The sequence below is a fragment of the Scylla paramamosain genome, unplaced genomic scaffold (assembly GCF_035594125.1).
Source record: "Scylla paramamosain isolate STU-SP2022 unplaced genomic scaffold, ASM3559412v1 Contig2, whole genome shotgun sequence".
NCBI classification, from domain to species: Eukaryota; Metazoa; Arthropoda; class Malacostraca; order Decapoda; family Portunidae; genus Scylla; species Scylla paramamosain.
The window spans coordinates 4,979,143-4,994,393 of NW_026973667.1; the positions used below are offsets into that span (position 1 = coordinate 4,979,143).

Here is a 15,251-nt window from a genome sequence, read left to right on the forward strand (position 1 = left end):
GTGTGTGTGTGTGTGTGTGTGTGTGTGTGTGTGTAGTTGACAATTACTGAAGGGTTTGTGACTTGACCCGTCCCACAAGTGACAAAGACGGCATCACGTTGGTCAGTGCTTGCAGAAATGGCTCTTTCTGAGACATGGGTACAGTTTGTAATGGCCGCCACTCTTCCCTGCTCCACAGACCAGGCCAGCATCCAGGCCGCCGCCCTGCCTGGCACTGACGGCTGTCTGGCCTCCCCGAGGGTCCCTGCAGGACTGGACACGGTGTGTGCTGGTGGGAGTGGTGCTGCGGTGGAGGTTGTGAGGCCGGGCAGCAACATGAGCGGCCGGCGGCGGCGGCAACAGCGGCAGCAGCAGCAGCAACCAGCCTCAGGTGTGGGGAGGCACAGGTGTGGTGGCAAGAATCACCTGGAGGCAGGCAGCTCTGTCCACAGAGGAGAGAGCAAGTTTGAGTGCCAGCAGTGTGACAAAACTTTTGTATCCAGACAAGGCCTTGACTACCACACCCTGACACACCGTGGTGTTAGAAATTATGAGTGTGGTGAGTGTGGCAAGAAATTTACCACAAAGTCTCACCTCACCAGACACACCCTGACACACAGTGGTGTTAGAAATTATGAGTGTGATGAGTGTAGCAAGAAATTTACCACAAAGTCTCACCTCACCAGACACACCCTGACACACAGTGGTGTTAGAAATTATGAGTGTGATGAGTGTGGGAAGAAATTTATCCACAAGTCTAACCTCACCACACACACCCTGACACACAGTGGTGTTAGAAATTATGAGTGTGATGAGTGTGGGAAGAAATTTACCCACAAATCTTACCTCACCACACACACCCTGACACACAGTGGTGTTAGAAATTATGAGTGTGATGAGTGTGGCAAGAAATTTACCCAAAAGTCTTCCCTCAACACACACACCCTGACACACAGTGGTGTTAAAAATTATAAGTGTGATGAGTGTGGGAAGAAATTTACCCACAAGTCTTACCTCAACACACACACCCTGACACACAGTGGTGTTAGAAATTATGAGTGTGATGAGTGTGGGAAGAAATTTACCCACAAGTCTACCCTCACCACACACATCCTGACACACAGTGGTGTTAAAAATTATGAGTGTGATGAGTGTGGGAAGAAATTTACCTACAAGTCTTACCTCACCACACACACCCTGACACACAGTGGTGTTAGAAATTATGAGTGTGGTGAGTGTGGGAAGAAATTTACCCAGAAGGGTAACCTCACCACACACACCCTGACACACAGTGGTGTTAGAAATTATGAGTGTGGTGAATGTGGGAAGAAATTTACCCAAAAGTCTTCCCTCACCACACACACCCTGACACACAGTGGTGTTAAAAATTATGAGTGTGGTGAGTGTGGGAAGAAATTTACCCACAAGGGTAACCTCACCAGACACACCCTGACACACAGTGGTGTTAAAAATTATGAGTGTGATGAGTGTGGGAAAAGATTTACCACCACTTCTCGTCTCAATCAACACACCTTCAGACACACTGGCTTGAGGGAGTTCAAGTGTGATGTTTGTGGCAAGTGTTTCAAGACAAAGGCTGAGATTGCCAGGCACGTGAAGATCCACTTCTGAGGTGGTGGTGTGTGGACACATGGGTCCACACCTGTAGCTGGTGGTGGTGGTAGCCATGCCTGTGTGTGCTGTGAGGGAGTCATGGCCCCAGCAGTTTTGTGTGGTGGTGGTGGTGGTGGTGGTGGTCGTGGTGTGGGGGAGTCATGGCCCCAGCAGTTTTGTGTGGTGGTGGTGGTGGTGGTGGTGTGGGGGAGTCATGGCCCCAGCAGTTTTGTGTGGTGGTGGTGGTGGTCGTGGTGTGGGGGAGTCATGGCCCCAGCAGTTTTGTGTGGTGGTGGTGGTGGTGGTGGTGTGGGGGAGTCATGGCCCCAGCATTTGTTTTGTTGGCAGTGCAGGTGTGACTCAATAAATGTGTGTGTGCAGTAAACCTTTGTTTGTGTATTCACCAGGTGTAGTATACAGGGCCTCAGCTACAGGAATATATTGTAGTGAGGCAGCCCCTCTCTCTCCTTGCCTCAAGTGTTTGTGTATTCACCAGGTGTAGTGTACAGGGCCTCAGCTACAGGAATATATTGTAGTGAGGCAGCCCCTCTCTCTCCTTGCCTCAAGTGTTTGTGTATTCACCAGGTGTAGTATACAGGGCCTCAGCTACAGGAATATATTGTAGTGAGGCAGCCCCTCTCTCTCCTTGCCTCAAGTGTTTGTGTATTCACCAGGTGTAGTATACAGGGCCTCAGCTACAGGAATATATTGTAGTGAGGCAGCCCTTCTCTCTCTCCTTGCCTCAAGTGTTTGTGTATTCACCAGGTGTAGTATACAGGGCCTCAGCTACAGGAATATATTGTAGTGAGGCAGCCCTTCTCTCTCTCCTTGCCTCAAGTGTTTGTGTATTCACCAGGTGTAGTATACAGGGCCTCAGCTACAGGAATATATTGTAGTGAGGCAGCCCCTCTCTCTCCTTGCCTCAAGTGTTTGTGTATTCACCAGGTGTAGTATACAGGGCCTCAGCTACAGGAATATATTGTAGTGAGGCAGCCCCTCTCTCTCCTTGCCTCAAGTGTTTGTGTATTCACCAGGTGTAGTATACAGGGCCTCAGCTACAGGAATATATTGTAGTGAGGCAGCCCCCTCTCTCTCCTTGCCTCAAGTGTTTGTGTATTCACCAGGTGTAGTAATACAGGGCCTCAGCTACAGGAATATATTGTAGTGAGGCAGCCCCTCTCTCTCCTTGCCTCAAGTGTTGTGTTTCTGTTTCTTTTTGTCACCCTTCACATGTTAGGTTAGGTTAAGTCTGGCACCATCTTTGCCTCTCTCTCTCTCTCTCTCTCTCTCTCTCTCTCTCTCTCTCTCTCTCTCTCTCTCTCTCTCTCTCTCTCTCTCTCTCTCTCTCTCTCTCTCTCTCTCTCTCTCTCTCTCTCTCTCTCTCTCTCTCTCTCTCTCTCTCTCTCTCTCTCTCTCTCTCTCTCTCTCTCTCTCTCTCTCTCTCTCTCTCTCTCTCTCTCTCTCTCTCTCTCTCTCTCTCTCTCTCTCTCTCTCTCTCTCTCTCTCTCTCTCTCTCTCTCTCTCTCTCTCTCTCTCTCTCTCTCTCTCTCTCTCTCTCTCTCTCTCTCTCTCTCTCTCTCTCTCTCTCTCTCTCTCTCTCTCTCTCTCTCTCTCTCTCTCTCTCTCTCTCTCTCTCTCTCTCTCTCTCTCTCTCTCTCTCTCTCTCTCTCTCTCTCTCTCTCTCTCTCTCTCTCTCTCTCTCTCTCTCTCTCTCTCTCTCTCTCTCTCTCTCTCTCTCTCTCTCTCTCTCTCTCTCTCTCTCTCTCTCTCTCTCTCTCTCTCTCTCTCTCTCTCTCTCTCTCTCTCTCTCTCTCTCTCTCTCTCTCTCTCTCTCTCTCTCTCTCTCTCTCTCTCTCTCTCTCTCTCTCTCTCTCTCTCTCTCTCTCCAGGTGAGGGAGCACACAAGTGTAGCAGCTAACAGTTTCTGTGTAATTGTCGTGGTGGTGACTTTGCTCCTCATATTCTCGTCCAGGAAGGGAAAGGCTGCCCTCGTGTTCTTCACCATCCTGTTGTGTCACCAACCGTGTTGTCTGTGTGCTTGTTTGGTGATGGCTGGCCCTGCATCACTGCGCCCTCGTCTTAGCTCCTTCACTGCTGCCAGCTGTGCCCGTGGTCATCATGATGATGGTGGTGATGGTGATGATGATGGCGAGCGAGACATTCAAAGGAGGGCATGCATGTGCATGGTGATTAGCAGGTGATGATTGGAGAGGCACAGAATGTTCAGGATAGAGGAGGAGGAGGAGCAGGAGTCTTTGTGTATAGGAAGGAGAGGAATGTAAGAGGAGAAAAGATAGATGTAGGCAGCTCTGTCATGAGAGAAGGCAGCAGAGTGCACAGGCCACCCTGGAATGTCGTGAAAGGCTTGCGGTGGTTGTGGTGTGCGTGAAGGGGGAGGGTGAGAGGCAGGCAGAGACAACACCCAAGAGTTAACCAGTGTTCTCATTCATTCTTCCCTTTCTCAGGTAAATGCTGGGACTCCCTGCCTGCTTCCGCATTTCCTCCTTCCAGTGGCTTCAAGTCTTTCAACGAGGGGGAGGCTCAAGACATCGTTTTATTTATCTATTTTTATTATTCTCATTTCATTTGGCTCCTCTACAGGAACTGGCATTAAGTTGGCTTTTTATTCAAATTTTTTTGTTGTCCTTTTCCAACAGCCCTCTTACATAAAAGAAAATAACTAAATAATAATAAGAAAAGCCAGTGTCTCTGGGTGGCGAAACCACTCGGCCTGGAGACAATGTGCATGGCGTGCCAGGTGTACCAATGGAAGGAGTATTGAGGCAGTGAAGGAGTCCCTGGAGACAATGTGCATGGCGTGCCAGGTGTACCAATGGAAGGAGTATTGAGGCAGTGAAGGAGTCCCTGAAGACAATGTGCATGGCGTGCCAGGTGTACCAATGGAAGGAGTATTGAGGCAGTGAAGGAGTCCCTGGAGACAATGTGCATGGCGTGCCAGGTGTACCAATGGAAGGAGTATTGAGGCAGTGAAGGAGTCCCTGGAGACAATGTGCATGGCGTGCCAGCTGTAGCAATGGAAGGAGTATTGAGGCAGTGAAGGAGTCCCTGGAGACAATGTGCATGGCGTGCCAGGTGTACCAATGGAAGGAGTATTGAGGCAGTGAAGGAGTCCCTGGAGACAATGTGCATGGCGTGCCAGCTGTAGCAATGGAAGGAGTATTGAGGTAGTGAAGGAGTCCCTGGAGAGAATGCATGGCATGCCAGCTGTAGCAATGGAAAGAGTATTGAGGCAGTGAAGGAGTCCTTGGAGAGAATGCAGGGCGTGCCAGGTGTATTGACAATTAATATGAAGGATAACGTTAAGTTTGTGTTTGCCTTTTTGTTTTTCCCAGCAGGAGTTGTCGCTACAAAGGCTGACTCAGGAGCAAACCGAGCCGCCTGTAGCGCCAAGCTGAAGCTCAAGATGTCAACACGGGACACGGGACAACAAGTGTACAAGTGGCTTTGCCTTGCTCTCTGAGTTTTCTCTGAGTTTTGTGGTTTGTTTCTCTTGCCTGTGTGCTGAAATACCCTGAAAATGGTGATGAGCGCGTGTGGTTCATGCGAGGAGAGTGTGGCGAACAGGCAAAGGGCTGTGGCACACGAGAGATGCATGGCCTGGTTCCATGTAGCCTGTGCGGGCATGAGGGAGGCCAACATGAAGGCGCTGGGGTTCGAGCTTCTGGTGTTCCTCTGCAGGGAATGCCTGAGCAAGAGCCTCAATGAATGGAGGAACCAGGATGAGGAAAAAAAGAGAGAGTGGAGCAGAGCACCCAGACAGAAAACCTGATGAAAGAGGCAGAAGCACAGACGACAAAGACTGAAGAGAGAAAAGTCCAGCAAGAAGTGGTGGAAGTGGCCAGAACAGACAGACACCCAAGGAAGAAGAGAATGGCAATCAAGAAAGCCCCAGTACATGTCATTGGAGACAGCATGGTAAGGAAGACTCCCGACTTTGTGAGAAGGGAAATTGAGTGCACCAGCATGGGAGGTGCTAAGATCCAAGACGTCAAGAGGAAAGTCAAGGAAGAAGTGCAAGAAATGGAAGAGAGAAGCCTGCTAGTTGTCCAAGGAGGAGGCAACAACTTAGTAGAGGCAGGTGCTGAAGACACAGTAAAGGAAGTGATAGAAGCAGTGAGGGCAGCAGAAGAGAAGAAGATGTGTGTGGCTGTGGTGGGGGTCCTGCGGCGCCCACGGGAAGGAGTGCAGTATGAGAAGGGGTAATTGTCTAGAGTCCTTACCGGGCCTTATTACTGGTCTATTCACTTCAATTCTTTTACACATACCTTCACATGCACCTAAAACATCATTTTAAAGTGGGGGACAAATGCCCCCTTCCCTCTAGTCCAGCAAAATTGGGGACATGTGGGAAGGCGGGGTTTTTGGGTGGGGGAGACATAAATCAGCGAGCGATTTTCGGCCTTTCCACTGCCCCTGTAGGTTAGGTTAGGTTAGGTTAGGTTAGGTTAGGTTAGGTTAGGTTAGGTTATGTTTGTTAGGTTAGGAGCTTCAGGTCCAGTGCAGCATCACTCGCTCACAAACACCTCATCCAAAACCAATAGATGATTGATTCTATGTTTACTTTTTTAAAAACACCATTCAACACCAAGTATGGATCTTTCTATATAGTTAAAACGTATCCAATACCGTAACCTAACCTAACCTAACCTAACCTAACCTAACCTACAGGGGCAGTGGAAAGGCCGAAAATCGCTCGCTGATTTATGTCTCCCCCACCCAAAAACCCCGCCTTCCCACATGTCCCCAATTTTGCTGGACTAGAGGGAAGGGGGCATTTGTCCCCCACTTTAAAATGATGTTTTAGGTGCATGTGAAGGTATGTGTAAAAGAATTGAAGTGAATAGACCAGTAATAAGGCCCGGTAAGGACTCTAGACAATTACCTGAGAAGGTTAGAAGAGAAACGAACCGCAAGATATGCATGGAACTCATGAAGATCAAGATGGAATGGATGGCAGAGAAGAAGGGCAACGTGAGCTTCCTGGACATGGATGGGATCCTTGACCAGGACAAATTCTTCGGGAGAGACGGGGTCCACCTCAACCACAACGGGAATGAGAGGCTAGGACGTCGACTGGCTGAGTGGATGAGGGCGAGGCAGGTGTGTTGTGTGGACGATGCATGACGAGGAGGACTCACTGATGTCAGCAAACATGAAAGAAAAGAGACTAACCAGGCAAGTAAATGTGTGAAGATTGGCTGTATGAATGTGAGAGGATGGGGTGTGGGCAAGTTTGAGGATGTATGCAAGGAGCTCAGGGAGTGGAGGTTCGACTTAGTCGGGCTCACTGAGACTCACCTGAGAGATGATGTGCGAATGGAGGGATGCGAGTATGTTATGATTGGAAAGGGGCGTAAGGCACAGGAAACACTGGGAGGAGGCGTAGCCCTACTCTACAAGAAAGAAAGAGGACTGAAAGTAGAGGAGATTGATGTGGGGGAGTGTACAAGTAGTGAGGATGTGCTTGCAGTAAGAGTGGAATGCATGGATGGTCGTGGCAGACCAGAGAAGGTGGTACTGGTGGTAGCGTACATGACTGTCATGGGTGAAAGAGCAGAGAGGGAAAATAGGAGGAAGTATGACATACTTAAGAAAGTTGTGAGAGAGCATGGAGAGGAGAGAGTGCTAGTTATGGGTGACATGAATGCACATGTGGGAATACTGGGGGAACAGGTGAACAGGAATGGTGAAATGCTTGGAGAGTTTGTTGATGAACTGGAGCTGGAAAATCTGAACGTTACTTTGGCAGAGGGGCGTGTGACTTGGAGTGCAAGAGAACAGGAATCGGCAATTGACTACATGTTGGTGAATGGAAGAATGCGTGAAATTGTGTCGCACATGTGGATAGATGAGGATGGTTTGGTTGATATTGTGTCCGATCACAACATGCTGGTTGTGGAGTGCTTGATGCAGGGTGGGAATGAAGTGAAAGTGGCAAGTAAGAGAAAGAAGTGGAGACTGAGAGATGTAGGGTGGGAGAACTTTCAGGTTGATCTGAGTGAGATAAGCTGGGACGATGAAAGTGTGCATGACGTGGAGCATCTGAATGAGAAACTGGTTGAGGACGTGAGGGGTGCTGCTGAAAACCAGATAGGGTTTGTGAGAGTAGGTAGAAGAAAGAATGTATGTAAACCATGGTGGAATGATGAAATCAGAGCGGCTAGGAAGGAGCGAAAGAGAATGAGTAGACAGTGTAGATGGCTGAGGAAAAAGAGGCATGAAAGCGATGAGGCAGAGAATGAGTATCTGAATGCATGGGCAGCGTATGTGAAGCAGCAGCGGTTGACGAGACGAATGATAATGAATGCTAAAGTGAAGAGTGAAAGGAGCGTGATTCAATCTTTAAGGGAGAAAGGTATGGAAGGTGGCCGTGAATGGTACAAGTTTATGAGAGGTGAGAATATGTCAGGCAGTGTTGGTGTGGAGAGTCTAAAAGTGGAGGGTGTAGTTATAACAGAGAAGGATGGAATCAGGGAGGCAATCAAAGGGTTCTGGGAAGAAGTAGGTGGGGTAGGTGAGATGTTTAGTGTGAGAGAAGAATGTGTAACACTGGAAAGGAAGAATGCAGATGAACTGGATGAAAGAATCAGTAGGGATGAAGTGGAGAGGTGTGTGAGAAGGCAGAAGAATGGCAAGGCAGCAGGTCCAGATGATATACCCTATGAGTTCTACAAGAATGGTGGGGAGGTAGTGATAGACAGAATGACTGAGTTATTCAACCGAGTGTGGGATGAAGAGAGAGTGCCAAGAAAGTGGAATGAGAGCCGAGTGTGTCTGTTACATAAGGGAGGATTTAAGAGTAAGAATGAGCTGAAGAACTACAGGCCAATTGCATTAGTGAATACAGTAGGTAAAGTTTTCAGTGCAGTGTTGAATGAGAGACTGTGTAAATGGATTGAGAGAGCTGGAGTGCTGGGTGAAGAACAGAATGGTTTTCGTAGGGACAGGAGAGCTGAGGACAATATGTTTGTGGTGAATGAAATGATTGAGAAGAAAAAGAAGGATGGGGGTAAATTGTACCTAGGTTTTTTGGATATAGAGAAAGCTTATGATAGAGTGAACAGAGAAATGTTAGGTAGAGTCTTAGAAAAGATTGGATTGAGTGCAAAGATAGTTAACGTAGTGCAAAGTATGTATGTGGACACAAGAGCTAGATACAGGCTAGAAGACATAGAAACAGACTGGGTGAAGAGTGAGAGAGGAGTTAGGCAGGGCTGTATATTGTCACCAACCCTTTTTAGCCTGTATACAGAGGAGCTAGCAGCCAGGATGAGAAGAATGAATGTAGGGGTAAGTGTGGGGAATGATAAAGTATGTGTGCTCCTTTATGCAGATGATGTAGTTGTTATGAGTGAATCGGCAGATGAGCTTCAAAGTTTGTTGGATGTAGTGGATGGCTATGGTAAAGACTTTGGAGTAAGGTTTAGCAGTGAGAAAAGCAAAGTAATGATTGTGAATAGATCAGAGGATGAAAGTAATGTGGTATGGAGACTTGGAGAGAATGAGTTGAGACAGGTGCAAGAATACAAGTACTTAGGGATGTGGATGAGTCCTAGTGGGTGTGCAAAGGCAAAGAATGAAAAGATAAGTATGCTAAACCAGTGGGTAGGTCGATTGGGAAGCGCGGCAAGGATGAGAGCAAGTAAGTATGATGTGTTGAGAGAAGTGTGGAAGAGTGTGGCTGTGCCATGTATAATGTATGGTATGGATGTGATTGCATGGAATGAAAGTGAAATTGATAAGTTAGAAGTGGGCCAGAACAAAGTAGCAAGGATGGCACTGAGTGCACCGAGGTGCACAGCAGTTGAAGCCTTGAGAGGTGACATGGGATGGAGCACCTTCAGAGAAAGACTGACAAAAGCCACACTTAGGTACAAGATTAGGCTTGAGAGAATGGATGATGCAAGAATAGCAAGGAAGGTGTACCTGTGGAATGAAAGTGGAAGCAAATGGAGGAAGAGATGCATGAGAATGACAGACAGGAATGGATTGCAAGTTGTGTGGGCGATAAGAATGGCTGGGAGGAATCAAAATGAGCGTGAATGGGTGGTAACAAGAGGAGGAAGAGTGGGAGCCGAATGGGATGTGAGAAAATGGAAGAATGAGATAGACAAAGAAGTGAAATGTGTGGGACTGAATGAATGGAAGAATGAGATGGAAAGAAAGAAGACCCTGGAATGGTACAAGGAGAAAGAGGCCCCGAGGTATGAAAGGTGGTATGATGGAAGCCTGGGCGGTGATCTTCTCTTCCGAGCGAGGGCACAGTGTATGGATGTGAATGCAAGGAGTTACAGGTGGTCTGAGTCCCGCAGCAAAGTGTGCCAGATGTGTGACATGGGAGAGGATGAGACGGTGGAACATGTGGTGCTGGAGTGTGTGCAGTATGCCAGAGACAGGAATGAGATGATGCAAGTGATACTGACTGAGTTAGGGCATGATAGGAATGAAAGAGTGGAGAAGACAGGAAAGGAATGGATGGTGTTGTTGCTGGGACTGGGTAGAGAGGCCAATGAAAGGATGATTGAGGCGGTGAAAGAGTTTCTGGAGAGAATGTGGCGTGCCAGGTGTATGAACAATTAGGATAGAGGATGCTGTTCGTTTCTCTTTTTTTTTTTTTTCCCCCCTTTCTACAGGAGTTGCCGATCCAAAGGCCTGGCTCAGGAGTGATCCTGTGCCACCTGTACCATCAAGATCAAGATCAAGAAGGTTTGAAGTTGCATGTGTAAACATTGACCAAAAAACACCAAAATTCACATGAACGCGGCCCCCACACCAAAATTACTAGTAGAAGTGAGGGAAAGGAAGTTCAGGTGAGTGTGTCTGGCCAAAAATCGCCTTAAAATGGCAAGAATGGACGCTGTTACCACCACAAGAAACGAAAGGGGAAGGAGCGGTGTGTTTAGGGAGAACTTCGGGGATCTGGTGTGCTTGGCCTCAGCCTAACCTTCACTAGCCGTGTTCAAGTTTACATCTGACATATAAAGGGTCACTGGCAGGAGGCTGGCTGATAAGTACTCTAGGGGAGGGCGGGGGGACGGGACAACAAACTTTTCTTATTTCCCCACGGAGGGAGGAAGTTGCGGAAAGAGGAAAAGACGGGAGATGTTTGGACTCACTCACCTGCTTGACTCACCTGGATGGCTACCCTTTCTTGACATATGAATAGACAGGTAGAGGTTATTTCAGATGAATGTAAGGGCAGCGCGGATCTGCAGGTGCGCCAAACCTTACGGTATTTTACTGTTTCCCCAGTATTAACGTGGCTTTCCTTACCCTTCTTATCAGAGAAGGGCACTGGTCTACCCTGGTGAGGGGGTGTTCGTTCGTGCGTGTGTATGTCACATCTGTTGGCAAGCGTGAAATTGTTCACGGTGATTGGTTCCTTTGTTTGAGAATGCAGCTGCTGGCCAATTAAAACATGAACGACTAATTTAGCCAATGACAGCGCTTTACTTCATCCTGAGGAGGGAGAAGCGCTCAATTTGAAATATTTGAGTTAGTGCGAGGAAGAAGTCTGTCCGCGGTGGGTGTTGCTGCTCACCCACCTCAAGTCTCAAGTGCTCAGGTCTCAGCTCACCTCACACACCCTGACACACAATGGTGTTAGAAATTATGAGTGTGATGAGTGTGGGAAGAAATTTACCCACAAGTCTTCCCTCAACACACACACCCTGACCCACAGGGGTGTTAGAAATTATGAGTGTGATGAGTGTGGGAAGAAATTTACCCACAAGTCTAACCTCACCACACACACCCTGACACAAAGTGGTGTTAAAAATTATGAATGTGATGAGTGTGGGAAGAAATTTATCCACAAGTATTCCCTCACCTCACACACCCTGACACACAGTGGTGTTAGAAATTATGAGTGTGATGAGTGTGGGAAGAAATTTACCCAGAAGTGTCACCTCACCACACACACCCTGACACACAGTGGTGTTAGAAATTATGAGTGTGATGAGTGTGGCAAAAGATTTCCTACCATTTCTCGTCTCAATCAACACGCCTTCAGACACACTGGGGTGAGGGAGTTCGAGTGTGATGTTTGTGGCAAGTGTTTCAAGACAAAGGGTGAGATTGCCCAGCACGTAAAGATCCACTTATGAGGTGGTGGTGTGTGGACACATGGGGCCACACCTGTACCTGTGGTGGTGGTGGTGGTGGTGGTGGTGGCCGTGCCTGTGTGTGCTGTGAGGGAGTCATGGCCCCAGCAGTTTTGTGTGGTGGTGGTGGTGGTGGTGTGGGGGAGTCATGGCCCCAGCAGTTTTGGGTGTTGTTGTGGTGGTGGTGGTGGTGGTGTGGGGGAGTCATGGCCCCAGCAGTTCTGTGTGGTGGTGGTGGTGGTGGTGTGGGGGAGTCATGGCCCCAGCATTTGTTTTGTTGGCAGTGCAGGTGTGACTTTCAATAAATGTGTGTGTGCAGTAAACCTTTGTGTATTCACCAGGTGTAGTATACAGGGCCTCAGCTACAGGAATATATTGTAGTGAGGCAGCCCCTCTCTCTCCTTGCCTCAAGTGTTTGTGTATTCACCAGGTGTAGTATACAGGGCCTCAGCTACAGGAATATATTGTAGTGAGGCAGCCCCTCTCTCTCCTTGCCTCAAGTGTTTGTGTATTCACCAGGTGTAGTATACAGGGCCTCAGCTACAGGAATATATTGTAGTGAGGCAGCCCTTCTCTCTCTCCTTGCCTCAAGTGTTTGTGTATTCACCAGGTGTAGTATACAGGGCCTCAGCTACAGGAATATATTGTAGTGAGGCAGCCCCTCTCTCTCCTTGCCTCAAGTGTTTGTGTATTCACCAGGTGTAGTATACAGGGCCTCAGCTACAGGAATATATTGTAGTGAGGCAGCCCTTCTCTCTCTCCTTGCCTCAAGTGTTTGTGTATTCACCAGGTGTAGTATACAGGGCCTCAGCTACAGGAATATATTGTAGTGAGGCAGCCCTTCTCTCTCCTTGCCTCAAGTGTTGTGTTTCTGTTTCTTTTTGTCTCCCTTCACACGTTAGGTCATGTTAAGTCTGGCACCATCTTTGCCTCTCTCTCTCTCTCTCTCTCTCTCTCTCTCTCTCTCTCTCTCTCTCTCTCTCTCTCTCTCTCTCTCTCTCTCTCTCTCTCTCTCTCTCTCTCTCTCTCTCTCTCTCTCTCTCTCTCTCTCTCTCTCTCTCTCTCTAACTCTCTGCTAACAATTTTTGTAGCAATATTTTTTTTTTTTTTTTTTTTTTTTTTTTTTTTTTTTTTTACCCTCTTCCTTCAACCCCCTCAGTCACTGATGATTTGCAAGGAAATGATGGTCAGACCAAGACAAAATGTGCCAAAATGTTGCATCCTCACTGACACACGCACACACACACACACACACACACACACACACACACACACACACACACACACACACACACACACACACACACACACACACACACACACACACACACACACACACACACACACACACACACACACACCAATACCTGTCGCTGTTCACAGTGATGCACTGCGGTCACTGGTGACGGAGCGTCGTGCTGGTCTCCCGCCACGGCACTCTTGGGTGTTAACAGACCAAACCTGACCTAACCTAATGGGGCCACTGTCCCATTGGGGTGGCACTTAATTTGTCAGGGAAGGTGGTCAGGGGACTGGGGGGGAGTGATGGAGGGAGTGCAGACCTGGCCTGTTGTTGCATGGGAGGGGCAGGAAGCAGGGTGTGTGTGTGTGTGTGTGTGTGTGTGTGTGTGTGTGTGTGTGTGTGTGTGTGTGTGTGTGTGTTGCAGGTGGGGGCAGTGTGTTAGGCAGTGCTTGGCCCAGTGTGTGCTGACTGTCACTGTTGTTCCAGGTGCCAGGCAGAGCCCAGGCTGCACGCCCTGCTCACTGCCAACCAATCTTGTGTCTGACTTCCATGAGGGTCCCTGCAGATTTGACTGCGGCGTGTGCTGGCGGGAGTGGTGCTGTGGGGGAGGTTGTGAGGCCGGGCAGCAGCATGAGTGGCCAGCGGCAACAGCAGCAGCAGCAGCAGCAGTCTACCTCAGGTGTGGGGAGGCGCAGGTGTGGTGGCAAGAATCACCTGGAGACAGGCAGCTCTGTCCACAGAGGAGAGAGCAAGTTTGAGTGCCAGCAGTGTAACAAAACTTTTGTATCCAGACAAGGCCTTAAGTACCACACCCTGACACACAGTGGTGTTAGAAATTATGAGTGTGATGAGTGTGGAAAGAAATTTATCACTAAGTCTTACCTCACCACACACACCCTGACACACAGTGGTGTTAAAAATTATGAGTGTGATGAATGTGGGAAGAAATTTACCACCAAGTCTCAACTCACCACACACACCCTGACACACAGTGGTGTTAGAAATTATGAGTGTGATGAGTGTGGGAAGAAATTTACCAACAAGTTTTCCCTCACCAGACACACCCTGACACACAGTGGTGTTAAGAATCATGAGTGTGATGAATGTGGGAAGAAATTTACCCACAAATCTTCCCTCACCACACACACACTGACACACAGTGGTGTTAAGGATTATGAGTTCGATGAGTGTGGGAAGAAATTTACCCAAAAGTCTTCCCTCACCACACACACCCTGACACACAGTGGTCTTAAGAACTATGAGTGTGGCAAAAGATTTCCTACCATTTCTCATCTCAATAAACACACCTTCAGACACACTGGCTTGAGGGAGTTCAAGTGTGATGTTTGTGGCAAGTGTTTCAAGACAAGGGGTTGATATTGCCAGGCACATGAGGGTCCACTTTTGAGGTGTGTTGTATGCATGAGTGGGACCACACCCATGCCTGTGATGGTGGTGGTGGTGATGGTGGTGGTGGCAGTGGCGGCAGTGGTGGCAACCGTGCCTGTGTGTGCTGTGAGGGAATAATGGCCCCAGCAATTGTTTTGTGTGGTGGTGGTGGCGGTGGCGGCCATGCCCAGGTGTGCTGTGAGGGAGCAGTGGCTGCAGCAGTTGTTTTGTTGGCAGTGCAGGTGTGACTTTCAATAAATGTGTGTGTAACATCATGCCACGTTCTTTTCCTTTTTGAGTGGTGGTGTGTCGGCTCCCTGTGTCTGGTGTTTGCTGCGCCAAGTTGTGGCAGCCACAAGCATCGCCCCACACTTGCTTCGCTGGATCTGAGCGGCCGCATCCCTCACCACTCCGCTGGCCTGTCGGTGCTCTCTTGTGTGCACTGGGTGTGCCTGAGCCTGACTCCCCAGCTGACGCTGGGGAGTCTTCGGCAAGCACAAGTGTCTTGCGTGGTGGTGTAAGAATGCGTGTTGGGTCTTTCATATCAATTAGGAAGAGCAGGGGACCAAGCACAGAGCCCTGGGGTGCCCTGCTGTGCACTTTCACTCTGCTGCACTCTGCTGCATGTACTCTTGTGCATCTATGTGATGGACCTGATGAGGTCTTTCAGTGGTACAGGGACCATAGCAAGGGTAACATAAGAAAAATTCTCAGGATACAAGAAATAATTGGTTCAAGCTTGAAAAAAAGTTATGTTTAAAGAGACAGGAAGGAAATGGTTCTCAAAGAGTGGTGGATGACTGGAAGTGACTGAGTAATCTGGTTGTTAGTGCTGCGTCAGTAGGGAGGTTTGAAAGATTAGACAAATGTACGGACGGGGATGACGGGTGGAAACTGGCAGG

The 15,251-nt window shown here is 48.6% G+C and overlaps 1 protein-coding gene across 1 annotated transcript; it reads left to right on the forward strand.

The window, feature by feature from the left end:
* The first annotated feature begins 117 nt into the window (after positions 1–117).
* On the forward strand, positions 118–2,674 carry LOC135095963 (zinc finger protein OZF-like). The gene has a single exon (XM_063997114.1). The coding sequence runs from the start codon at positions 118–120 to the stop codon at positions 1,609–1,611; it is 1,494 nt and encodes a 497-aa protein (XP_063853184.1). The 3' UTR covers positions 1,612–2,674.
* Positions 2,675–15,251: the final 12,577 nt, after the last annotated feature.

What these genes read in the sequence shown, in the direction of transcription:
- LOC135095963 (XM_063997114.1), top strand. Translation starts at nt 118, where the DNA reads ATGGCTCTTTCTGAGACATGGGTACAGTTTGTAATGGCCGCCACTCTT.